Source organism: Salminus brasiliensis, unplaced genomic scaffold, assembly GCF_030463535.1.
Source record: "Salminus brasiliensis unplaced genomic scaffold, fSalBra1.hap2 scaffold_110, whole genome shotgun sequence".
Lineage (NCBI taxonomy): Eukaryota > Metazoa > Chordata > Actinopteri > Characiformes > Bryconidae > Salminus > Salminus brasiliensis.
The window spans coordinates 42,501-61,461 of NW_027326644.1; the positions used below are offsets into that span (position 1 = coordinate 42,501).

An 18,961-nucleotide genomic window follows, 5' to 3' on the forward strand; every position below is an offset into this window, starting at 1 on the left:
CGCAGATGTAGACGTAAATATAGACAGATGTAGACGTAAATATAGACAGATGTAGATGTAAATATAGACGCAGATGTAGACGCAGATGTAGACGTAAATATAGACAGATGTAGATGTAAATATAGACACAGATGTAGACGTAAATATAGACAGATGTAGACGTAAATATAGACAGATGTAGATGTAAATATAGACGCAGATGTAGACGCAGATGTAGACGTAAATATAGACAGATGTAGATGTAAATATAGACGCAGATGTAGACGCAGATGTAGACGTAAATATAGACAGATGTAGATGTAAATATAGACACAGATGTAGACGCAGATGTAGACGTAAATATAGACAGATGTAGATGTAAATATAGACGCAGATGTAGATGTAAATATAGACGCAGATGTAGGCGTAAATGTAAACGTAGACACAGATGTAGATGTAAATATAGACACAGATGTAGACGCAGATGTAGACGTAAATATAGACGCAGATGTAGGCGTAAATGTAAACGTAGACACAGATGTAGATGTAAATATAGACACAGATGTAGACGCAGATGTAGACGTAAATATAGACGCAGATGTAGGCGTAAATGTAGGCGTAAATGTAAACGTAGACACAGATGTAGATGTAAATATAGACAGGTGTAGACGCAGATGTAGACGTAAATATAGACAGATGTAGATGTAAATATAGACACAGATGTAGACGCAGATGTAGACGTAAATATAGACAGATGTAGATGTAAATATAGACACAGATGTAGACGCAGATGTAGACGTAAATATAGACAGATGTAGATGTAAATATAGACGCAGGTGTAGACGCAGATATAGATGTAAATATAGACAGATGTAGATGTAAATATAGACACAGATGTAGACGCAGATGTAGACGTAAATATAGACAGATGTAGATGTAAATATAGACGCAGGTGTAGACGCAGATATAGATGTAAATATAGACACAGATGCAGATGCAGACGCAGATGCAGATGATGTTCACGGTTCTTCGTCTCAGTGTAAGTTCAAGGCCTAAACCACAAAGCAGCAGAAGTGTCTTTTTGGGCAAAGCGGCTAATCTGCATATTTACGGTATTCTTTTCTCAGCGTTCGCAGGACGTTCTACGACGCTCCACAACATTAAGAGCACTGTTCCCTTTATTACACAGAGGCCTAGATAACACCACACTGTCCCCCTGGCCCAGTTCTGATCCGCTCCGTCTGGCCGCAGCTCACTCGGAGAGCAGGGGTCCTCTGACACATACCAGAAGTGGGTTAAGTGGATGCGAGTGAGGAGGCGGTCAGCAGAAACGGGATGCCAGCTGCTTCCTTACTCCACCTCCAGCACCCCCAACCATGTGGACTCGGTGCTGCAAGAAAGGGCCACGGATGATATTGGCTCCCAAGACTCACTGATGCTCATGGAGGCCCCGCCCACCGTCCAGGACTCTCAGGATCTGCAGCTGACACTAGTCCTGGAGCCAGAGCCCACAGCAGGACGCCCTCAGAGGTCCTGTGGAGTCCACGCCTCGACCGGTCGGTACGAGGGGACCTACTCAATATTAGGCAGGTGGTGCTAATGTTCTGGCAGGTCACTGTACACTACAGTAATGAGTGTGTTGGTGTGGTAGAAGCTCCTGCACAGCCCACATCTCTTCTGAACCAGGGTTCGAATGCCTGGTCTTCTGGAGCCGGCTCTGATCTCCACAGTGGGAGTGGTGGCGCTCCTTCCTCACTTCCTCCATCAACAGCCGTGACGAGCTGTTTTCACCAGACAGTGGAAAGTAATGGGATATAAACCCGGGGGTGGGGGGGGACGCTGAGCGGGAACCCAGCTGAGCGGGAACCCAGCCGGCGCTCGCGCTCACGCCTCGACTTCCTGGGAAAGTTCGCTCTGCATTAACTTCACCTTCCAGTCTGCAGAGCCTCGACAGCCCCGACTTCCCAGCAGCCCTATCAGGAAACTGTTTACAGCCTTTTCCATGAGCAGATAGCACCCTGGAGAACCCTGGAGAACCCTGGAGAACCCACCCCTGCATTAGCATGGTATGCTAACTGAACGGGGTTCTGACAGCACAGCTGATCCAGGAACAGCCGGCTCCTGGATGTGAGAGAGAGTGTGTGTGAGAGAGTGTGAATGTGTGTGTGTGTGAGAGAGTGTGAGTGTGTGTGAGAGAGAGTGAGTGTGTGAGAGAGAGTGTGAGTGTGTGTGAGAGAGAGTGAGTGTGTGAGAGAGAGTGAGTGTGTGTGAGTGTGAGAAAGTGTGTGAGAGAGAGTGTGTGTGAGTGTGTATGAGTGTGTGTGAGAGAGTGAGTGAGTGTGTGTGAGAGAGTGTGTGTGTGTGAGAGAGAGAGTGTGTGTGAGAGAGAGAGTGTGTGTGAGAGAGTGAGTGAGTGTGTGTGAGAGAGTGTGTGAGTGTGTGTGAGAGAGTGTGTGAGTGTGTGTGAGAGAGAGTGTGTGTGAGAGAGAGAGTGTGTGTGAGTGTGTATGAGTGTGTGTGAGAGAGTGAGTGTGTGTGTGAGAGTGTGTGAGAGAGTGAGTGAGTGTGTGTGTGAGAGTGTGTGAGTGAGTGTGTGTGAGTGTGTGTGTGAGTGAGTGAGTGTGAGTGTGTGTGTGTGTGTGTGTGAGAGAGAGTGAGTGTGTGAGAGAGTGTGTGAGAGAGAGTGTGTGAGTGTGTGAGAGAGTGAGTGTGTGTGAGTGTGTATGAGTGTGTGTGTGAGAGAGTGTGTGTGAGAGAGAGTGTGTGAGTGAGTGAGTGTGTGAGTGTGTGTGTGTGTGAGAGAGAGAGAGAGAGTGTGTGTGTGTGTGAGATCTCCACCCGCGGACCTGAAACAGAACATTACTCCACCCTTTATCTGGAACGACACCACATGGAGAACACCTCCACCCTCTCCCCGTCACTTTCAAGGTCTAAATCCCGTCTCGTGTGGATATGCACAATATGTCCAAAAGTATCCAGACATGGGCTAGTAGAGGGGTATGAAGCCCCCCAGCACTGAGGAGCTGTGGAGCAGTGGAGGAACTGTGTTCTCTGGAATGAGGGTGGAGGAGCTCCATTTGAATACCTTTTGAACAGGATGAGCTGGAGCAGCAGAACTGATCATCCAACATCAGAACAGATTTCAGGAGGCCACATGCTTCCAAACAGCGGCTGGGCCAGGTGGTGGCGCTCCAACCAGACGTGGCTCTGACCTTTACGATCTCTGCACCTCCTCTACGCACACCTTGCAGCAGTTCCTCCCATGGCTGGGGTCTCTGACGCATGAGCAGAGGGGCGGTCACCTGCCGGGGCGGTCACCTGCCGGGGCGGCTGGCTCCATCGATCGGAATGTGGGGCGGCACAAATCTGCAGGCAGGTGGAGAACAGGGGCAGAGAGGAGAACGCGGGAGGGTTTGGGGGCCATGGGATAGTTTGCTCCAGCAGCAGCTGCCTAGCAACCAAGCTAGTCAGCAGACGTTTAGCCACTGTTGCCATGGTGACCACATGCAGGCGAGAGCTCTGTTTTCAGCATCCACTGAGGAAGAAAAAGAAAGTCCTCCAGAGTAAGAACGAATGAACACTGAGCTCCAAAAGCCTCCAGCTGTCTGCGTCACTCCACGTTCCCGAGTCCACGCCGCTGCTCCGGCCTCTCCTTAATACAGCTGCTCCCCATTCGCCCTGCTCCAGCACCCCCTGCTCCCCATTAGCCCTGCTCCAGCACCCCCTGCTCCCCATTAGCCCTGCTCCCCATTAGCCCTGCTTCAGCACCCCCTGCTTCCCATTAGCCCTGCTCCAGCACCCCCTGCTCCCCATTAGCCCTGCTCCCCATTAGCCCTGCTTCAGCACCCCCTGCTCCCCATTAGCCCTGCTTCAGCACCCCCTGCTCCCCATTAGCCCTGCTTCAGCACCCCCTGCTTCCCATTAGCCCTGCTCCCCATTAGCCCTGCTCCCCAGCACCCCCTGCTCCCCATTAGCCCTGCTCCAGCACCCCCTGCTCCCCATTAGCCCTGCTCCCCATTAGCCCTGCTTCAGCACCCCCTGCTCCCCATTAGCCCTGCTTCAGCACCCCCTGCTCCCCATTAGCCCTGCTTCAGCACCCCCTGCTTCCCATTAGCCCTGCTCCCCATTAGCCCTGCTCCCCAGCACCCCCTGCTCCCCATTAGCCCTGCTTCAGCACCCCCTGCTCCCCATTAGCCCTTCTCTCCATTAGCCCTGCTCCAGCACTCCCTGCTCACCATTAGCCCTCCTCCCCATTAACCCTGCTCCTCAGCACCCCCTGCTCTCAATTAGCCCTGCGCCTCAGCACCCCCTGCTCCAGCACCCCCTGCTCCCCATTAGCCCTGCTCCGGCACCCCCTGCTCCAGCACCCCCTGCTCCGGCACCCCCTGCTCCCCAGCACCCCCTGCTCCCCATTAGCCCTGCTCCAGCACCCCCTGCTCCAGCTTATCTAGACCCTCTCCAACAACCAGCTGGAGTTATCTAGACCCTTTAGTTGGTGTTAAGTGTATGTAGCGTGTGCACTGTCTGGTGGAGCGCAGTACTGGGTGGAGCTCTGATTTGATGGAGCTCCATCCAAACCCTACCTGTGCCCAACCAGTACCTGACCTCACTGCTCTGGTTGGGCTGAATGCAATCAAATCATCCAACCAGCCCTGTTTCAACAGCCTGTGCAGCAGAGTAGAGGGGACGTCCTGCAGTAGGGACAGTCCTCTGACCGCAGTGCAGGACTCACATTAAGGCCAGGCCGAGGTAGTTAGCAGTGCTGCCCCAGTACATCGGGTTCTCCAGAACATTGAAGGGGAAGCCCGTCACCCTCTGCTCCATCAGCAGCCCGAAGTAGTCGCCTGCAGAAGCAAACACAGAGGAGAGAGGGCAGTGTTAGACCTTCTCACCATCCCTGAAGGTCACCTCCACCCGAAGCTTCATACTGGATATTAATGTTATTAGAGCTTCATACTGGATATTAATGTTATTAGAGCTTCATACTGGATATTAATGTTATTAGAGCTTCATACTGGATATTAATGCTATTAGAGTTTCATACTGGATATTAATGCTATTAGAGCTTCATACTGGATATTAATGTTATTAGAGCTTCATACTGGATATCAATGTTATTAGAGCTTCATACTGGATATCAATGATATTAGAACTTCATACTGGATATTAATGTTATTAGAACTTCATACTGGATATTAATGTTATTAGAACTTCATACTGGATATTAATGCTATTAGAACTTCATACTGGATATTAATGTTATTAGAACTTCATACTGGATATTAATGCTATTAGAGCTTCATACTGGATATTAATGTTATTAGAGCTTCATACTGGATGTTAATGTTATTAGAGCTTCATACTGGATATTAATGTTATTAGAACTTCATACTGGATATTAATGTTATTAGAGCTTCATACTGGATATTAATGTTATTAGAGCTTCATACTGGATGTTAATGTTATTAGAGCTTCATACTGGATATTAATGTTATTAGAACTTCATACTGGATATTAATGTTATTAGAACTTCATACTGGATATTAATGTTATTAGAGCTTCATACTGGATATTAATGTTATTAGAGTCCTGGGCCACTCTAGCAGTTCCCTCGGTCTTCAACAGCATCACATGTTTAACCAGACAGAGAGAACACGCTCCTGCTGCAGCACGTTTTGAGATGATGATGATGAAGCCAGAACATCTGACCCTTCACTGACTCATACTGATCATGTGACCCAACAGACGTACAAGATGGACCAACATCTGACCCAGGAGAGAGAGGAACTACACCACCCTCACTGCCCACAGATACATTCACATAACCGCAGAGAGGAACCCAGACCCCGAGACTTTCTCCAACAGCATGAGGAGGAACCGCAGAGAGGAACCCAGACCCCGAGACCTTCTCCAACAGCATGAGGAGGAACCGCAGAGAGGAACCCAGACCCCGAGACCTTCTCCAACAGCATGAGGAGGAACCGCAGAGAGGAACCCAGACCCCGAGACCTTCTCCAACAGCATGAGGAGGAACCGCAGAGAGGAACCCAGACCCCGAGACCTTCTCCAACAGCATGAGGAGGAACCGCAGAGAGGAACCCAGACCCCGAGACCTTCTCCAACAGCATGAGGAGGAACCGCAGAGAGGAGTCTATCCTCTCTCGCACTCCCTCTCTCTCTCTATCCTCTCTCGCCCTCCCTCTCTCTCTCTATCCTCTCTCGCCCTCCCTCTCTCTCTCTTTGTCTATCCTCTCTCTCTATCCTCTCTCGCGCTCCCTCTCTCTCTCTTTGTCTATCCTCTCTCTCTATCCTCTCTCGCGCTCCCTCTCTCTCTCTTTGTCTATCCTCTCTCGCGCTCCCTCTCTCTCTCTTTGTCTATCCTCTCTCTCTATCCTCTCTCGCGCTCCCTCTCTCTCTCTTTGTCTATCCTCTCTCGCGCTCCCTCTCTCTCTCTATTCTCTCTCGCGCTCCCTCTCTCTCTCTATCCTCTCTCGCGCTCCCTCTCTCTCTCTAGCGCTCCCTCTCTCTCTCCCTCTCTCTCTATCCTCTCTCGCGCTCCCTCTCTCTCTCTCTGTCTATCCTCTCTCGCGCTCCCTCTCTCTCTGTCTATCCTCTCTCGCGCTCTCTCTCTCTCTCTCTGTCTATCCTCTCTCGCGCTCCCTCTCTCTCTCTCTGTCTATCCTCTCTCGCGCTCCCTCTCTCTCTCTCTCTGTCTATCCTCTCTCGCGCTCCCTCTCTCTCTCTCTGTCTATCCTCTCTCGCGCTCCCTCTCTCTCTCTATCCTCTCTCGCGCTCCCTCTCTCTCTCTAGCGCTCCCTCTCTCTCTCCCTCTCTCTCTCTGTCTATCCTCTCTCGCGCTCCCTCTCTCTCTCTCTGTCTATCCTCTCTCGCGCTCCCTCTCTCTCTCTCTGTCTATCCTCTCTCGCGCTCCCTCCCTCTCTCTCTGTCTATCCTCTCTCGCGCTCTCTCTCTCTCTCTCTCTGTCTATCCTCTCTCGCGCTCCCTCTCTCTCTCTCTCTGTCTGTCTGTCTATCCTCTCTCGCGCTCCCTCTCTCTCTCTCTGTCTATCCTCTCTCTCTCTCCCTCTCTCTCTCTCTCTGTCTATCCTCTCTAGCGCTCCCTCTCTCGCTCCCTCTCTCTCTCTCTGTCTATCCTCTCTAGCGCTCCCTCTCTCTCTCCCTCTCTCTCTCTCTGTCTATCCTCTCTAGCGCTCCCTCTCTCTCTCCCTCTCTCTCTCTCTGTCTATCCTCTCTAGCGCTCCCTCTCTCTCTCCCTCTCTCTCTCTCTGTCTATCCTCTCTCGCGCTCCCTCTCTCTCTCTCTGTCTATCCTCTCTCGCGCTCCCTCTCTCTCTGTCTATCCTCTCTCGCGCTCTCTCTCTCTGTCTATCCTCTCGCGCTCCCTCTCTCTCTCTCTGTCTATCCTCTCTCGCGCTCCCTCTCTCTCTCTGTCTATCCTCTCTCGCGCTCCCTCTCTCTCTCTGTCTATCCTCTCTCGCGCTCCCTCTCTCTCTCTCTCTGTCTGTCTATCCTCTCTCGCGCTCCCTCTCTCTCTCTCTGTCTATCCTCTCTCGCGCTCCCTCTCTCTCTCTCTGTCTATCCTCTCTCGCGCTCCCTCTCTCTCTCTCTGTCTATCCTCTCTCGCGCTCCCTCTCTCTCTCTCTCTGTCTGTCTATCCTCTCTCGCGCTCCCTCTCTCTCTCTCTCTCTCTGTCTATCCTCTCTCGCGCTCCCTCTCTCTCTCTCTGTCTATCCTCTCTCGCGCTCCCTCTCTCTCTCTGTCTATCCTCTCTCGCGCTCCCTCTCTCTCTCTCTCTCTGTCTATCCTCTCTCGCGCTCCCTCTCTCTCTGTCTATCCTCTCTCGCGCTCTCTCTCTCTCTGTCTATCCTCTCTCGCGCTCCCTCTCTCTCTCTGTCTGTCTATCCTCTCTCGCGCTCTCTCTCTCTCTGTCTATCCTCTCTCGCGCTCCCTCTCTCTCTCTCTGTCTATCCTCTCTCGCGCTCCCTCTCTCTCTGTCTATCCTCTCTCGCGCTCCCTCTCTCTCTGTCTATCCTCTCTCGCGCTCCCTCTCTCTCTCTCTGTCTATCCTCTCTCGCGCTCCCTCTCTCTCTCTGTCTATCCTCTCTCGCGCTCCCTCTCTCTCTCTGTCTATCCTCTCTCGCGCTCCCTCTCTCTCTCTCTCTGTCTATCCTCTCTCGCGCTCCCTCTCTCTCTTTCTATCCTCTCTCTCTTTCTGTCTATCCTCTCTCGCGCTCCCTCTCTCTCTCTCTCTCTCTCTCTGTCTGTCTGTCTATCCTCTCTCGCGCTCCCTCTCTCTCTCTCTCTCTCTCTGTCTGTCTGTCTATCCTCTCTCGCGCTCCCTCTCTCTCTCTCTCTCTCTCTCTCTGTCTGTCTGTCTATCCTCTCTCGCGCTCCCTCTCTCTCTTTCTATCCTCTCTCTCTCTCTCTCTCTCTCTGTGTCTATCCTCTCTCGCGCTCCCTCTCTCTCTCTCTCTCTCTGTGTCTATCCTCTCTCGCGCTGTGGTTTGAGGTCAGCTCTGATGAAGCTCCTGTTTGACTCACCTGGTTATGTGAATTCAGGCCAGGCTGTTGAAGAAGTGGAGCAGTGTGTGGAGCTACATAACACCACCCTGCCACCCCCCACCCATCCCCTCCACCCACACACACTCACCACTCTCTCTCTTCCTCTGACCCAGTTTAGGACAAAAGTCCTCCACTAGCACACCTGGCAGCCCCCCCCCCTTTCCTCTTATCAGTGGTTCTCTGGGGGGCGTAAGGTTCAGGGTCTCTGAGGGAGAGACCAGCGTTCTCTAGGGGATTTCGAGAGGTGGAGGGAAGGAGGTCAGAGCTAGCAGTTCAGCAGGTCTGTTCTGCTGGAGCTTCAGGAGCTGTGAAAGTGAATGACCTGCGCGAGAGCTCTAATGACTCTAATGACTCTAATACAGTCATTCACTGCACTTTAATGGTGCTAAAAGCGCGACAGCAACAGCTGTGCAAACCTCCCTCCCTCACTCCCCCTCCCCCCCTCCCTCGCTCGCTCCAAGCCCTGCTGGGGTGTAGGAGGTACCTACCAAGGAAGGTCCCGGTGAAGCCCAGCGCCAGGAAGCTGCTGATGACGAACAGCGACCCCACGGCCAGCAGAGCAGCGCCCGCGTAGAACACCTGCACTTGGTCCATCAGCTCCAGCCGAGGCTGACCCTTCATCGCCACGGTGATGCTGTCAGAGAGGAGGAGCATGCAGGAGCTTAGGAGTTTAGACAGGTGCAGCTCACCTTCACAGATCTGAAACCCTCCTCTCCAGAGAGCCAGGACCTTACTGCATGACCAACACCCAGGATGCATGACACGATCACAGGAGGGTCACAGAGTGAGGTAGACGGGTTATTAGGGTTCTAGTGTTATATAGAGTTAATTACAGGTAGACGGGTTATTAGGGTTCTAGTGTTATATAGAGTTAATTACAGGTAGACGGGTTATTAGGGTTCTAGTGTTATATAGAGTTAATTACAGGTAGACGGGTTATTAGGGTTCTAGTGTTATATAGAGTTAATTACAGGTAGACGGGTTATTAGGGTTCTAGTGTTATATAGAGTTAATTACAGGTAGACGGGTTATTAGGATTCTAGTGTTATATAGAGTTAATTACAGGTAGACGGGTTATTAGGATTCTAGTGTTATATAGAGTTAATTACAGGTAGACGGGTTATTAGGGTTTAGTCTAGTGTTATATAGAGTTAATTACAGGTAGACGGGTTATTAGGGTTTAGTCTAGTGTTATATAGAGTTAATTACAGGTAGACGGGTTATTAGGGTTTGGTCTAGTGTTATATAGAGTTAATTACAGGTAGACGGGTTATTAGGATTCTAGTGTTATATAGAGTTAATTACAGGTAGACGGGTTATTAGGGTTTGGTCTAGTGTTATATAGAGTTAATTACAGGTAGACGGGTTATTAGGGTTCTAGTGTTATATAGAGTTAATTACAGGTAGACGGGTTATTAGGGTTTAGTCTAGTGTTATATAGAGTTAATTACAGGTAGACGGGTTATTAGGGTTTAGTCTAGTGTTATATAGAGTTAATTACAGGTAGACGGGTTATTAGGGTTTGGTCTAGTGTTATATAGAGTTAATTACAGGTAGACGGGTTATTAGGGTTTAGTCTAGTGTTATATAGAGTTAATTACAGGTAGATGGGTTATTAGGGTTTAGTCTAGTGTTATATAGAGTTAATTACAGGTAGACGGGTTATTAGGGTTTGGTCTAGTGTTATATAGAGTTAATTACAGGTAGACGGGTTATTAGGGTTTGGTCTAGTGTTATATAGAGTTAATTACAGGTAGACGGGTTATTAGGATTCTAGTGTTATATAGAGTTAATTACAGGTAGACGGGTTATTAGGGTTTGGTCTAGTGTTATATAGAGTTAATTACAGGTAGACGGGTTATTAGGGTTCTAGTGTTATATAGAGTTAATTACAGGTAGACGGGTTATTAGGGTTTGGTCTAGTGTTATATAGAGTTAATTACAGGTAGACGGGTTATTAGGGTTCTAGTGTTATATAGAGTTAATTACAGGTAGACGGGTTATTAGGGTTTGGTCTAGTGTTATATAGAGTTAATTACAGGTAGACGGGTTATTAGGGTTTGGTCTAGTGTTATATAGAGTTAATTACAGGTAGACGGGTTATTAGGGTTCTAGTGTTATATACAGTTAATTACAGGTAGACGGGTTATTAGGGTTCTAGTGTTATATAGAGTTAATTACAGGTAGATGGGTTATTAGGGTTCTAGTGTTATATAGAGTTATTACAGGTAGACGGGTTATCAGGGTTTAGTCTAGTGTTATATAGAGTTAATTACAGGTAGACGGGTTATCAGGGTTCTAGTGTTATATAGAGTTAATTACAGGTAGACGGGTTATCAGGGTTCTAGTGTTATATAGAGTTAATTACAGGTAGACGGGTTATCAGGGTTTAGTCTAGTGTTATATAGAGTTAATTACAGGTAGACGGGTTATCGGGGTTTGGTCTAGTGTTATATAGAGTTAATTACAGGTAGACGGGTTATTAGGGTTTGGTCTAGTGTTATATAGAGTTAATTACAGGTAGACGGGTTATTAGGGTTCTAGTGTTATATAGAGTTAGTTACAGGTAGACGGGTTATTAGGGTTCTAGTGTTATATAGAGTTAATTACAGGTAGACGGGTTATTAGGATTCTAGTGTTATATAGAGTTAATTACAGGTAGACGGGTTATTAGGGTTCTAGTGTTATATAGAGTTAATTACAGGTAGACGGATTATCAGGATTCTAGTGTTATATAGAGTTAATTACAGGTAGACAGGTTATCAGGGTTTGGTCTAGTGTTATATAGAGTTAATTACAGGTAGACGGGTTATCTGGGTTTGGTCTAATGTTATATAGAGTTAATTACAGGTAGACGGGTTATCAGGGTTTGGTCTAGTGTTATATAGAGTTAATTACAGGTAGACGGGTTATTAGGGTTCTAGTGTTACATAGAGTTAATTACAGGTAGACGGGTTATCAGGGTTTGGTCTAGTGTTATATAGAGTTAATTACAGGTAGACGGGTTATCAGGGTTTGGTCTAGTGTTATATAGAGTTAATTACAGGTAGACGGGTTATTAGGGTTTGGTCTAGTGTTATATAGAGTTAATTACAGGTAGACGGGTTATCAGGGTTTGGTCTAGTGTTATATAGAGTTAATTACAGGTAGACGGGTTATTAGGGTTTGGTCTAGTGTTATATAGAGTTAATTACAGGTAGACGGGTTATTAGGGTTCTAGTGTTATATAGAGTTAATTACAGGTAGACGGGTTATTAGGGTTTGGTCTAGTGTTATATAGAGTTAATTACAGGTAGACGGGTTATTAGGGTTTGGTCTAGTGTTATATAGAGTTAATTACAGGTAGACGGGTTATTAGGGTTTGGTCTAGTGTTATATAGAGTTAATTACAGGTAGACACTAAACAATGACTGTTTTTTTGGGTTAAAAAATGAAATATATTTAAATATAAATATAGTTTAATACAGTTTTACTGTACAACAACAACAACAATAATAATAATAATAACTCGTCTTGTTCTTATTATTATTGCCAGTGGTCAGAAAGCGCTGCTCCTACAGGTAGCTCTCGTAACAATGTCTACTGGCTGATGATGGAATGGGCTGGGGATGGTGATGGTTATGACGGGACAGTGTTCTATACAAAAAACAGCTTCCTACAACAGTGCAGAGAGTCTGGAGTCTACAGAGACTGGAGCCTGGAGTCTACAGAGACTGGAGCCTGGAGACTACAGAGACTAGAGTCTACGGAGACTGGAGACTACGGAGACTGGAGTCTACAGAGACTGGAGTCTGGAGTCTACAGAGTCTAGAGTGTGGAGTCTACAGAGACTGGAGTCTGGAGTCTACAGAGACTGGAGTCTGGAGTCTACAGAGTCTAGAGTGTGGAGTCTACAGAGACTGGAGTCTGGAGTCTACAGAGACTGGAGTCTGGAGTCTACAGAGACTGGAGTCTGGAGTCTACAGAGACTGGAGTCTGGAGTCTACAGAGTCTAGAGTCTGGAGTCTACAGAGTCTAGAGTCTGGAGTCTACAGAGACTGGAGTGTGGAGTCTACAGAGTCTAGAGTCTGGAGTCTACAGAGTCTAGAGTCTGGAGTCTACAGAGACTGGAGTGTGGAGTCTACAGAGACTGGAGTGTGGAGTCTACAGAGACTGGAGTCTACGGAGACTGGAGACTACGGAGACTGGAGACTACGGAGACTGGAGTCTACAGAGACTGGAGTGTGGAGTCTACAGAGTCTAGAGTCTGGAGTCTACAGAGTCTTGAGTCTGGAGTCTACAGAGTCTAGAGTGTGGAGTCTACAGAGTCTAGAGTGTGGAGTCTACAGAGTCTAGAGTGTGGAGTCTACAGAGACTGGAGTCTGGAGTCTACAGAGACTGGAGTCTGGAGTCTACAGAGTCTGGAGTCTACGGAGACTGGAGTCTGGAGTCTACAGAGTCTTGAGTCTGGAGTCTACAGAGTCTTGAGTCTGGAGTCTACAGAGACTGGAGTCTGGAGTCTACAGAGACTGGAGTCTGGAGTCTACAGAGACTGGAGTCTGGAGTCTACAGAGTCTGGAGTCTACAGAGTCTTGAGTCTGGAGTCTACAGAGTCTTGAGTCTGGAGTCTACAGAGACTGGAGTCTGGAGTCTACAGAGTCTTGAGTCTGGAGTCTACAGAGACTGGAGTCTGGAGTCTACAGAGACTGGAGTCTGGAGTCTACAGAGACTGTGCTAAGAATAGCTCCACATGTCCCTCAGTCCTCAGTCCAGTGAGCTGCAGATCCTGAGGGACGTGATGAGACTCTTCACTAATCTGCATGATGAAACGCTCCATGGGTGGTCTCTGATTTCCTCATTCTCCACCTCTGAGGGAAACACAATCAGGACCGTGTGTCCAGGACTGCAGGTTCTCCGCTCTAGCTACCGGCCAGCACCACACCACAAAGCCCTAATCCACCTGCTCTCGGTTCCCGACCCCCGGGAGATCAGCGGGAGGACGGCAGGAAGCCGATAGCATACCGACGTGCTGCGCTCACGGTGCTGGATGCAATCAAACTCCCTGCTGCTGATGGACCTTGGAGGTGGGAGGAGCTTCCTAATACAAAGGCTTGTTGTCTCCCCCATGGCTCGATCTCCTGACTGCTCACGTCAGAGAATCACACACACACACACACACACACACACACACACACACACACACACACACACACACAGCCTACTTCACCTGCCCTGTGCATATGGAGCTAACTGACTGGCTGCTGCTGCATTTCCATGGAAATCTGACCCTTCTGCCCTGTTGTTATGAAACCTCCCCCCATGAAAATCCCCCCACGCCCCCCCGAGGCTACAGCAGGCCAGCCGGGTTCACAAGCCTGACCTAGTACATTTTCACCCATCAGAGGCTCGTCTCCTGCACAGGGTCTTCAGGGCGTGCACACACACACACACACACACACACACAGCTACACTGCTCTAGCTACGTGTGCTGCTCTAAACACAGAGGGTCTTTAAATCACTGACCTGAAGCAACAGCATCTTCAAAAAGAGCAAACTAGACCAATCTACACACACACACACACACACACACACACACACACACACACACACACACAGCTAGCAGCTGTCACATGTAAGGTAGATGACACCAGCGACAGCTTAGACAGACACAGGGTGCCATGGCAACACTGACATATGCACTGTAATAAATGGAACGAGTGAGGACGAGAGAGGCAACAAACATAGAGAGAGAGAGAGAGAGAGAGAGAGAGAGAGAGTGAGGGGAGTTGAGAACAGAGCCAGTCTAAACACTACCTCCTAACCGCAGCAGACTGAGGGGGGCGCTGTAACCGATGGTAAATCCATACAAACTCTGTTAATTCACTTCAGTAATGTTTGATGCAGACCAACTTTCCCACCTAAACACATCAACATATCTGTCCAAATACTTATGACCAGTGAAGAGGATGCGGTGTCAAACACTGTCCATTTAATTTTTATGAAACTACCTCCACCATGTTTGGAGGCTGGACTGTAGTCTGGCTAGCTCTCACTGTGAGCTGTTGATGGTGAAACTACCTCCACCATGTTTGGAGGCTGTACTGTAGCCTCCTGTGGTGCTCTATAATACAAGAGTGAATTCTGGGATTTCTTCAGGTGTGGGACTGGTCTGGAGGTGTGGGACTGGTCTGGAGGTGTGGGACTGGTCTGGAGGTGTGGGACTGGTCTGGAGGTGAGAGACTGGTCTGGAGGTGTGGGACTGGTCTGGAGGTGTGGGACTGGTCTGGAGGTGTGGGACTGGACTGGAGGTGTGGGGACTGGACTGGAGGTGTGGGACTGGACTGGAGGTGTGGGTCTACCTGTGACTGCGGTAAACGTTGAGGAGCAGAATGAGGAAGCCGAGGCAGTAGCACGCCACATACGGACTTCCAAACAACCGGGTCAGCCCCCGCGTCCGGTGCTCCCACCTGGCAACCTGAAACACACAAGAGCACAGACCGGTCAGAGATCGGTCAGCAGGCTGAGACAGCAGTTTCAACCCTCCGTCCAGTATTGACCATCACCACGGGGGACACAGCGGGCTCGGGGAACAGAGTAAACATGAGGGTTAAACTGGGGGCTGAGTTCTGAAACCCACCGAAACGGATATGAACGGGGTCAGCGCGGGTCAGCGCGGGTCAACGGCCAGAGTCTCCGTTAAATAAACCTGCAGTAAAAACATTTAGCACTCTGACATCACTCCATCAGTTCTCCCACTATCTAGAACCCCTATCACATGGTGCTATCATCACCCACGCTGAGCGACAGGGGAGAGGGAGGGCCGTGCTGCCCACCCAGAGAGAGGACAGTCATGTCCAGAACATACTCTGTGCCCAGTACGCTAACGCCAATGCTAACAGCGAGCTAGCGCTCTGCAAACGCAGGGCCCTGCTGTGGAGACCCGGCGCGGGACAGCAGCTCGTCCAGCTCCCACCAGCAGTGTGTTCTGCTTTAGATCACACATCTCCTCTGAACTCTCCTCCTGAGTGAGAGAGTGTGTGTGTGTGTGTATATGTGTGAGTGCGAGTGTGTGTGTGTGTGTGTGTGTGTGTGTGTGTGTGTGTGAGTGAGTGAGAGAGAGTGAGTGAGTGAGTGAGTGTGAGTGCGAGTGTGTGTGTGTGTGAGTGAGTGAGGGAGTGAGTGAGTGTGTGAGTGAGTGAGTGTGAGTGCGTATGTGTGAGTGCGAGTGTGTGTGTGTGTGTGTGTGTGAGTGAGTGAGTGAGTGAGTGAGTGAGTGAGTGTGTGTGTGATTATGTACACACACACACTCACACACACACACACATTCAGACCTGTATAAGCAGATTAGTGCCTGCTGGAGCTGTGAGGGTCTCAGATCCCTGCAGAACAGAACATACTGCCATAGCACACACCAATCTGTCCTCACCCGACCCGGCCGACCCGACCCGGCCGCGCCGACCCGACCCACCCACCCCGGCCTGGTTCTGATAGAGAACCGTCTTATCAGAAATGGGAGAGGAGCCGGGCGACTGGAGTGGGAGTGGATTTGGGTCTCGGCGCTGAAGCTCACCACGTTCCAGAAGAAAGGGTTGAAGATGATGGCGATGACCGCCACACAGAACCGAGGGTCAGCGGGGTCAATGTGCCTCATCAGCTCAGACAGTACAGACATGTCCACCTGAGGAAGAGGAGAGAGGAGGAGGAGGAGAGGAAGGAGGAGAGAGGAGGAGGAGGAGGAGGAGGAGAGGAAGAGAAGGAGAGAGGAAGAGGAGGAGAGAAGAGGAGGAGGAGGAGAGGAAGAGAAGGAGAGAGGAGGAGGAGGAGGAGAGGAAGAGAAGGAGAGAGGAAGAGGAGGAGAGAAGAGGAGGAGGAGAGGAGAGGAAGAGAAGGAGAGAGGAGGAGAGGAAGAGAAGGAGAGAGGAGGAGGAGAGGAAGAGGAGGAGAGAGGAAGAGGAGGAGAGAAGAGGAGGAGGAGGAGAGGAAGAGAAGGAGAGAGGAGGAGGAGAGGAAGAGAAGGAGAGAGGAAGAGGAGGAGAGAAGAGGAGGAGGAGGAGAGGAAGAGAAGGAGAGAGGAGGAGAGGAAGAGAAGGAGAGAGGAGGAGGAGGAGGAGGAGAGGAAGAGAAGGAGAGAGGAGGAGGAGAGGAAGAGAAGGAGAGAGGAGGAGGAGAGGAAGAGGAGGAGAGAGGAAGAGGAGGAGAGGAAGAGAAGGAGAGAGGAGGAGAGGAAGAGAAGGAGAGAGGAGGAGGAGAGGAAGAGAAGGAGAGAGGAGGAGGAGAGGAAGAGAAGGAGAGAGGAGGAGGAGAGGAAGAGAAGGAGAGAGGAGGAGGAGGAGAGGAAGAGAAGGAGAGAGGAGGAGAGGAAGAGAAGGAGAGAGGAGGAGGAGAGGAAGAGAAGGAGAGAGGAAGAGGAGGAGAGGAAGAGAAGGAGAGAGGAGGAGAGGAAGAGAAGGAGAGAGAGGAGGGAGAGGAAGAGAAGGAGAGAGGAAGAGGAGGAGAGAAGAGGAGGAGGAGGAGAGGAAGAGAAGGAGAGAGGAGGAGAGGAAGAGAAGGAGAGAGGAGGAGGAGGAGAGGAAGAGAAGGAGAGAGGAGGAGGAGGAGAGAGAAGAGAAGGAGAGAGGAGGAGGAGAGGAAGAGAAGGAGAGAGGAGGAGGAGGAGGAGAGGAAGAGGAGGAGAGAGGAAAAGCAGGGGTTGAGAGGAAGAGGAGAAAGGAAGAGAGAGGAAGAGGAGGAGTGAGGAAGAGGAGGAGAGGAGGAGGATGAGGAAGAGGGAGGAGGAGAGAGAGAGAAGGAGAGAGGAAGAGAAGGAGAGAGGAGGAGTGAGGAAGAGGAAGGGTGTGGTGAGGGAGGAGGTGTGAGGAGAGTGAGGAGTGAGGTGTGGAGGAGTGAGAGTGGAGAGAGGAGGAGTGAGGAGTGGAGGAGTGAGGAGAGGAGGAGTGAGGAGAGGTGTGAGGAAGGGAGGAGAGAGTGGAAGGAGGAGAGAGGAGAGAAGGAGAGAGGAGGAGAGAGGAGGAGGAGGAGAGAGGAGAGAAGGAGGTGGAGGAGTGAGGAGTGGTGAGGAGGAGTGAGGAGGAGGAGGAGGAGTGAGGAGTGAGGAGAGGAGGAGGAGAGAGGAAGAGGAGGTCATTAATAAACATGTTTCTCTTTTCAATAAAACTTCAATAACAGAAAAATCTGAGAAATTACAGCCATCAGACACACTGCTCCTCAGCACTGAGAGAGGCGGGGGGCAGGGACGGGGGGGCGTCTGCAGGGACAGGGACAGGGGCGCGGGGGGCGTCTGCAGGGACAGGGACGGGGGGGCGTCTGCAGGGACAGGGGAGGTGGGGACAGGGACAGGGGCGCAGAAAATAATATAATAATAATATTTCATAAACAATATTAATATATATATATAATAATGTTTTATAAATAATAACAATAATATATAATCTAATTATAATAATAATATAATCTAATTATAATAATAATATTTCATAAATAATATACATATGTTTTATAAATAGTAACAATAATAATATATTATCTAATTATAATAATAATATATAATAATAATAATAATATTATTAATAATCAGGTTTTATTAGGCTGTAGAGGCTGGAGTAGGCTGGTTTCACTAACTCTCCGGTCCACCTTAAACGCCGCAGCAGGTCCAGTCTGGCGCCCCGGGCGGTTCACTGGAACTGCTGGGGTATTTAAGGTGGACCAGAGAGTTCCACAATCGGACAACGTTGAACCCCCAGTAAAGAGCAGAGAGCCGATGCGCGAGGCTGGTGTTCAGGGCTAGGTACCTGTGCGCGAGGCTGGTGTTCAGGGCTAGGTACCTGTGCGCGAGGCTGGTGTTCAGGGCTAGGTACCTGTGCGCGAGGCTGGTGTTCAGGGCTAGGTACCTGTGCGCGAGGCTGGTGTTCAGGGCTAGGTACCTGTGCGCGAGGCTGGTGTTCAGGGCTAGGTACCTGTGTGTAGTCCACGTTGCTGAGTCCTCCGCAGCAGTCCAGCTCAGCGCCGCTCATTCACCCCTCACCCCGCGCTGGAGAACCTCACCCCGCGCTGCAGAACCTCACCCCGCGCTGGAGAACCTCACCCCGCGCTGCAGAACCTCACCCCACATGAACTTCTGCACGAGCCCTAACCCAGCGCTGATCCCGAGGCAGACATGACAGTTTAACTTCGACCCGCTGCGGTGCATCATGGGTAGTGTAGTTTAACCCGTAGAAAAGGAACCTGCAGAGCAGACGCTCGCGCTCAGCCTCAGCCTGCAGAACCTCCACGTGCTCCGCGGTTATGGGCGGGGCGGGATATTAATGAGGCCAGGTTCTGATCCTGGAACATTGCTGCGAGGAGGATTTGATTGTTCGACCCCTCTTGGAGAAGAACACGCTCCTCTTTATATGAAGCGGGGAGATGAAGGTGGGGTGGTGGTCC

At 50.0% G+C, this 18,961-nt stretch overlaps 1 protein-coding gene across 2 annotated transcripts in view; it reads right to left on the reverse strand.

Annotated features, from left to right (window-relative positions):
* The window catches only part of pemt (phosphatidylethanolamine N-methyltransferase), a 22,749-nt gene extending 4,014 nt beyond the window's left edge, over positions 1-18,735 (reverse strand). The window contains exons 1-5 of one of the 2 annotated variants that reach the window (XM_072671956.1): positions 18,493-18,735; positions 16,110-16,217; positions 14,899-15,014; positions 9,049-9,194; positions 4,712-4,823 (exon numbers count right to left, since the gene is read on the reverse strand). In XM_072671956.1, coding sequence (XP_072528057.1) covers positions 4,712-4,823; positions 9,049-9,194; positions 14,899-15,014; positions 16,110-16,217; positions 18,493-18,549 — 539 coding nt within the window. In that variant the 5' untranslated portion in view covers positions 18,550-18,735. The remainder of the gene's footprint in view (positions 1-4,711; positions 4,824-9,048; positions 9,195-14,898; positions 15,015-16,109; positions 16,218-18,492) is intronic. The other variant, XM_072671955.1, reaches the window with a different exon arrangement.
* Positions 18,736-18,961: the final 226 nt, after the last annotated feature.